General features: G+C 40.6%; 1 protein-coding gene across 1 annotated transcript; it reads right to left on the reverse strand.

The window, feature by feature from the left end:
- Positions 1-517: 517 nt before the first annotated feature.
- On the reverse strand, positions 518-3,061 carry selenom (selenoprotein M). Its single transcript, XM_079270006.1, has 5 exons — positions 2,855-3,061; positions 2,079-2,114; positions 1,875-1,909; positions 1,676-1,754; positions 518-1,069 (listed from the first exon to the last, which is right to left on the reverse strand). The coding sequence occupies exons 1-5, from the start codon at positions 2,948-2,950 to the stop codon at positions 839-841; spliced, it is 477 nt and encodes a 158-aa protein (XP_079126132.1). The 5' UTR covers positions 2,951-3,061; the 3' UTR covers positions 518-838.
- Positions 3,062-8,065: the final 5,004 nt, after the last annotated feature.

The following is an 8,065-nucleotide window of genomic DNA, read 5'->3' on the forward strand; positions in this document are numbered from 1 at the left end:
GCCTGATGAAAGCCGGCTTTCTGTTTATACGTGAGCAATTGTGACTGAACATAACTGCCAATTGTATATTTTACAACATGAAGCTAATGAAAACTTTGAAATTGAGATTTTTATTCCGCTTGTAAAATTAAAGATTTCTCTGAGAAGATGAAAATCAGAGCTGAATGAAACTTATTTCGTTAAACTCTGGTTAAGTAGATTTAGAGAAATTATTTGAGGATTATTCCAACGCTGCCAACTGAAAAAAACAATACCTTCCACAGAGCAGTGAGTGCTGTAAATAAGAGCTTTACACATTATAATTTCATGTTTCTGTGCACCACAGTTAAATGTGAATTGAAAATAAACCAATTTGAGAAATGAATGCGTTTGTTTTGATAATTGCTCTTAATTGTCTCATAACCACAAGATTATTCCTATCGAGTGTTCAACATGCTTTCATTCATACTCTATGGAACTGCCTTATCTTTATCTCAACACAGCAAGGACAGGCGATGAGATGATTTTTTTTTAAAATATTTTATTGTTTTCCTCCGCTTGAACCCTCTTGTGTGCATCAGTCAAACCCACCAGAACATGTAGCATCAGCCTCAGGCCAGTCAGGCAGTTTTCAGCCTGAGGCTTCATTCAGTTTCACAGTAGGTAGGAAGCAATCAGACACACAAGGGGACCTCAAGTGAGACAAAGACTCTGAGATAGTGCCCTTGATCCATGATCTGCTGGGCTTATTTTGAAATGACAAGCATTTATGTCAACTACATTAACCAGCTGGTCGTGGAGCAGCTATGGGGCTTTAGTGGCACTGTGAGATTCTTACTTTTTCACCACTCTTGACGGGTTATAGGTCAGTATGCTTGGCTTCTGCTTTGGGCTCCGAGGAGGCGGTGTCTGTGGCAAGGGAGGCAATTGGGGATTTGTAGGGCGGCTCGTCTTTAAACGGGCTGTCTTTGGCAGGAGAGAAGCGGAACTCCTCCGGCACCTCTGCCTCAGGGTCGGTCTTCTTGTAGAAGCCCAGCTCGCCCAGCAGCTCGTTGATCTCAGAGCGACTCATGTCAGACAGGGCGATCCGCTGTGGAGGAAAGACACACACACACACACGCGCGTTAAATTATAGCTCCAGTTTAAATGTAGTTTTCCGTCAGTAGCTGTTGACCTGTAACTGGACATCAGGTGCCCCAACCCATGACTTCACCTTAATGTTAATGCTGTTTTGTGTCTGCTGGATGTGTTACTTAGCAACAGTTTGATAGGAATTTGCCATAACAGCTTTAAAAGGTGAGGTCAGTCGGTTTACGGCTGGTGTAAATTCTGCCCCCAAGTGGCCAAAAGTAAAAGATCAATACAGCTATAAATTATATCTTTGTCGTAATTTCACTTTTGGAAAGTGAAATAAAGCAACATTTATGAAGGAAAAATCTGTTTTAAATGTATGCTTAAAGCCCCTGTGTGTAGGATATTAGAATGGACTGTAATAATTGGTGCAGAAAGACCCCATCCCCCCACTTCCAAAGAGAATGAATGGGCTGAAACAAACACATTGACTGATTGACATAATTGTCACATTATATTGTATTATAGATGTTATAATCCCATTTAAAGTGTACATACAGAAGCTTGAATATATTTTCAAACGAGTACAATGCAAATATAAATACGCTGCAACACAAAGACTTACATCCAGCTCTTCATAATGGTGGTTCAGGAGGACAAGCTCAGGGTCGGCCCCAGGAATGTGCTTCATCACCAGGTTATGGCTGAGGGAGTGATGGTCAAGGATTGGCACACGAGAGAACAGACTGCACTTTTTGCAGTGTGCAATTTATAACCAGACATATGAGAACAAGTACCAGCAGTGCACGTGAGCCAAAGGATACTAAAGAGGAATGTCCTGGACCACAAAGGATTTGACCTGCAGACAGAGGGTGGGGGATTAATGTTCTTTCACTCAGAGATGGTTTCGGTGACAGATCTGTGGGGGATTAGGTGAAACTCTAGATGTGAAACGCAGTGAGCAAACCCTCTAAGGCAAGGTGGTGTTTGTTCTGTACCTGTTGATTACATGCCAGAGGGAAACGTACCTCACTGAGCCTGTTCAGCTGTCATCCTCCACAGGACTGGAAGGAGAAAGAACATCAGATTCAGGAAATGGTTAGAAGCAGCTCTCATACTTTGGAACTGAGTTTGTTTCCTTGTTCAAGTCTCTTCTCTGGTGTTCTGGTGTCATTGCAGCGTTGCTTTAAGGGGCTCATATTCAGATGGGCTTCCGGGATGGCTGCCTCACCCATTTTTGCCAGGTGATGCTGGCAGGGTGGCGACTTGGTGACGCCCTGGGGAAACATGGTTTCCCACAGTGAGAGGTGTTGAGTTACACTAACTTTCTGCAGGATTCAGACCTTCAATACACGCCCTCAGTCCGTTCTCAGCTAACATACAACTACCCTAAATCATATGTCTTTAATCGTTATTACATAAAACAATGTGTTGTCTACAAAGCCCGCGTGCTTAATTGGGTTGTAACCTACACAGCTCCGCTTGTCATATTCCTTGATTTTTATTTTTTTATTTTATTGGTTTATTTGAACGGGACAGTGCACATTAATAAAAACATTTCTGCAAATGTGCCAGAGTTAGCCGAAAGTCTATTTTTCATCTGTAGTCCCACTCACTGGTAGAATCACTCACGCATTCGCCCATCACGGACATTTGAGGAATAAAACGCATCTAATCACACATTTAACCAAATGGAACTCAGAAGATGAACTCGCAGCCTCGGCCCACCGTTCCTGTCAACACATGTATTTAGCCGAACCCTCGTATGAAGAGCGGTATCATGAACGCTTCCGTGTTACTGTACCTCCACTCTCGCTTTCGCCATTCCGTCCAGTTTCTTCAGATCCACATCGTGAGCCGAGGCGCAGTGAAGCAAACCGGCCAGCACGATCAGCCACATCGTTTCTCCTGGTTCGGGTCGCGGACCAGGACTCGCTCTGCTCCAGGACCAGTACCTGCAGATGTCTGTGGGTAAGTAACGCAACTCAGACGAGAGATGATGTGTAGCTATGTCACGCCCGGACCTCTTGCCACGTCAAGAGAGAGAGAGGAGGGGGGAGCACGCTCATTGGTTATCTGCGAGATCTCCATTAAAATACAGTTAATCCCATCGATTTGACATGCAGTCTATGATTAATCCTCGCAAATATAAGTGGTTACCTAAAAAAAACAACATACGCAGGCTGAAATATTATCAATTTATTTTCTTTCTTCATTTTAAGACCGTGCAAGCAGAGGATGGCAGGTGGGCTGAAATTGAAGTAAAGATATTAACAACAATGCATTTGTTGACTGTTGCTCAGGTAAAGCATTCATGATCAGATCCAGATTTATATTATGTCAATATTATGTCAAACACATAGTGGTTGAACATTTAGCATAATGCAACACCACAAGCTTATGAATCACCACAAAATTGAACCAATGACACAGTTTCAATAAAAACTGTATGTTATAGGATTTACAGAGGCCGTGTTTAATGATGGGCTTCTGGATTGTATTATATTGAACAGTGTGGAGAAGTATGTCTATTATTTTTCAGATTTTCCAAATGTTACTCCATGAGACAGAATTTAGCCGTCGTAAGTCGAAGATTTCAAAAGCATTTCAGGAAATTTGAGCAAAACTGAAGGTAATGAGAAAAGCAGCAAAGAATAATCATAACTGGTTATTACACACACTGACCTAAATACTGCAGAAAAACCTGTGATGTTTTTTTAGTGTGATTCATTGCAGAAGACAAAGACACACAAGCAGCATAAATAGGCCCGTGAAAGGGAGAAAAAAGATTTCTATAACTCAAGATTTTATTATTCAGCTTACTCAGTTACTAGGACAAACGATGTTCTTCTTTGTTATGTACTATACTCAGTGGTGTATAAAGTACCCAAAAGCCATACTTGAGTAAAAGTAAAGATACCTTACTGGAAAATGACTCCATGTCACCTATTAGAATACTACTTGAGTAAAAGTCTTAAAGTATCTGATATTTATTGTACTTTAGTATCAAAAGTAATTTTCTGATATTAAATGTACTTAAGTATTGAAAGTAAAAGTACAAGTAAATGCTAATAAAAAAGCAAAGGGTCAGAATTTTGAGAATTATGAAGTTTATTATTTTAAGTGCTGTGGCACCATGACCAAGGACATGGAGCTGTGTTGAACATAATTGGGTTGGCTGTGATCCATTCAGGAGCAACAATGTTCAACATAATATATTGTACACAAGTATACTTTTGTATCTACGATGAACTTATCATCATAATTCTCCGAAAAGCAATATGACACTATGAAGGAGTTGTAACAGTGCGTTTATAAGTATGATCATTCCGACTAGAGGATGTAGAGGCCAATGCATAATATTGTGTTCAGCAAACAATATCCACTTGATGCATCAGGTCAGTGTTTAGAGAAAGGACGCCTGCCTTGTGAACTCCTGTGGGTCTGATTTGTACAACAGGCAAAGGTTTTGCTCAAGCTGAATCTGCAATTGGGCGACTGCTACCATCATAACTCCATCTGATCATCCACAACATGACTCAAATATCAAAACATGATCAATACTAAAGCAGCACCGAAAGGAACAACCCAGTCATTCCTTGAAACTAAAAAATGTCCTGTTCATCTTCAAAAGACAATTCTATTAGAATGTAAAGAAGCTACATTGTATTAGAATGCAACTTCTTTACATTATATTAGAATGTAAAGAAGTTACATTGTATCGAATGATTCTATTGAAGTTATTCCTTTTTAAAATGTTTTAGACGAGTCACTAATCACTTTAAAAGAGTGATTATAGCTGATTTAACTTACAGACATGAGATTGATCTTCTCATATCGTTCTTTATACAATGATATAAATTCATCCCTGTTTTATTGATATCTTACGAAAGTTACTCCTCATTTTTCGTGCGTTTTTCCTGCAAAAGTCCAGCAACATGAGTCTGTTTTGGCTTGTTACATGCATACTGTCTTTTCAAAAGAAACTTCCATCTTCACAGGAAACAACTAACGTTAAGGTTTAGGCGATGAAACGACTTAGTTAGGTTTAGGAACAGATCGTGGTTTGCGTTAAAATATCTACGGAAGTGGCGTTGCTTAAGTACGGAAGTCACGTCACAAATAAATCAACATTGGCTTCTCGTTTCACACACGGCACAAACTGCGGCCTCCTGGAGGAAACACAGTGTTTGTTTGACCCATCCACCTCTCCTCATCCCACCCGTCCTGTGTGGAATGCTACTCATGTAGTCGCCCGCTAGCTTTAGCATGTAGCATCCTGGGCATCACTGGGAATCACAACACCGCGGCTTTGAGAGCACTTGTTTGTGCATTAACGTGATGAACCAATGATTTAACTTGCTGCTAGGACCACTGATTCACCAAACCTGCTTGCTTGCAGTCTGTGTTCCACCACAGTCCCCGCCGCTGCTCTCATGATTCATTTTGTTTCTAAAGATAGATTTGATTTTGTAGCGAGTAACGAAGGTTTCAGGGGAAATGTATCGGAGTCAAAGTATCACTTTTCTTTGCAAAATGTAGTGACGTAAAAGTAAAAGTCAACAGAAATATAAACAGTAAAGTACAGATATCCAAAATAAGGACTTAAGTACAGCAACGAAGTATTTCTACTTCGTTACTATACACCACTGACTACTCACATATCTCCCATACATCCCTGACACTCTTGAGATATCACAAAATAAAAAGCAAAAACCATAAACTATAGATACGGTCAATGTTACATCACTGTTGAGTAAGCTATAAGTTATTTTCCATATGAGGATACATATATGGTTACATGTGCGTAAGCTTTCAACAAATTTAACAGTTTTTAGTTTACTTCTGTGTACCTCCAGTAGCTTCAGGCGACCATCTTCACCACATTTACTGTACTGCACAGCTTTTCCCAACACACTTTGGCCTTAAAGGGCACAAAGCACACACATACACACACACACACACACACAAACACATAGTGTGTACAGTTTTTGACTCATTCATTTTATAAAGGCCACAGGCATTTAAGAGGTCTTGGAGACTGATGAGGTTCCCTCAGGTGTTGCCACAGCAACATCTCATATTTGGCTCAGTGTAGATGTGTTTTGGCTTCCCAGAAGTAAACTGGTGTCAGAATACAAAGGTTTTAATGTGAAAGTAGGCGCAGCAATTAAATTGTTATTTAGACATTTTAATGTACCATAAATATAATAATATTTGGGGTTTTAAGGGTTTTAAGTAATCAGCTGTTAAACCTTTCTGATGGAGGGTGAAACAAACTAAGCTGCAGATTTACTATATTTATTATAATTCAATAAAGGTGGTGAAAAGTGCAAATGAAAGTGCAACGTATGCATGAAAGTGCAGAGTATAACAAATGCTCCAAATTACAAGCTGATAGTGACTGCATTACTTTGTAAAACTGTTTCAGTCTTGATACTGGTATGGGCTTTGGGTATCGGCCAATACCGAGTACCGATCCTATACCATTGTTTAAATAATAAGCTGTATGCCTGGGATCATTATTTTATGTGTAACATCAGGCTTGCCTTGAAGATTGCTTTCCTAAGTTTGGAAAACAAAATGTAACTTTAAAAATCCATAAATGTCAAGAATTGTTATTTATTAAAATGTTATTAAATTTAGCTATTTGAGTCAGTACCGACATGCGATATCAGTATTGGTATTGGTGCATCTCTAACAAAAAGTTTCATAATGTTACACAGCATGGAAATACATAATATGAATGTAAAATAAAAGAAAAAAACATTATGCATGTCAGTTGACTTTGGTAATTTGATTAATTACATTTTCTTTTAAGGGAAATTGCATCATTTAAGTTCATCATCAGCTAAAGTGAGTCCTGCAATAATAACAATGTGGCCTTGTCTAGTAGAGGGACACTGTGTTGACGTGTAGTTTACAGAGGATGAAGGTGCCTATAGAGCTCAAACAGAGTGCTAACAGGCAGGACAACTCTGATCTGGAACAAGTTTAGAGAAAGAACTCTTTAAAAATATAGTTTTAATAAAGTGTTGGCTTGAATCATGTCTTCATTTGATGAGGACAGGGTTCAGTGGGGGCTTGGTGAAGGCCCAAAGCAAATGATTGGGCTCTCCTGACAAACTTGTTAACAGTATAAAGCTAAGACAACATCAAGCAACTATCCTTTACCCATGACCCAACATGATGCTCAGGCTCTTAGATCTAAGGGGGGCATCAAAACGTATATCCACCAACAAAAATACTCTCAGTCGGAGGGTTTCTGATAAAGTGCCAAAACAAAGGGACAATTTAAAGATGAAGCTAAGAAGCAGGTGCTTCTATTTAATTAGTGCTCAGCATTAAGCCACGCACTTCTCCATACATACCACTAGGGTACAGTGGGGCTTCATCATAGACTTCTACTACATAGAACGGCTGTTCATATAGCTAAAAGGCAATTTGGCATGCGCCCAAACATAGGCTAGTGGGCTGTCGGTGTTATGTAAACTAATGTCGAGTCGGTGCACGAGCGTGTAACGGAGAGAGAGGATCCGCTCAGCTCGCAAACGGAAGTCATGTTTGCGTAATTGCCATGATATTTCCTGTCTACATGCTGCAGTTCATTGAGCTTCACACAGCCGGACGCTCACGGTAATCATCAACCGAAAACCATTGGCAGGCACGAGCTGCTCGTTTACGGAAGCGCTCTCTCTCTCTCGCTCTCTCTCTCTCGCTCTCGCTCTCGCTCTCTCGCTCGCTCGCTCTCGTGCCGTCCCGGACGATTTCTTTCATTTGAAGGGCACGGGGAAGGGACAGGAATCACAGGCGTGCGCGTGCTGTCGCACCCTGTGTCTTTAAACGCAGGAAGGACGTTTGTGTTTCTGAGATGTAGCCTGCCTGGTAAAGCACAGCATTGCTTTTCAAACCCACCTGTCATCTCCCCGCTTAGGAAGGAGGGAAGGAAGGAAGGAGGGAAGGCGCTGGGATGCCGATGGTTTCATCTGGGAGCCGACTGGAAAGGAAAGTTCAG

This window comes from Melanostigma gelatinosum, assembly GCF_949748355.1.
Source record: "Melanostigma gelatinosum genome assembly, chromosome: 6".
In the NCBI taxonomy this organism is placed as follows: Eukaryota; Metazoa; Chordata; class Actinopteri; order Perciformes; family Zoarcidae; genus Melanostigma; species Melanostigma gelatinosum.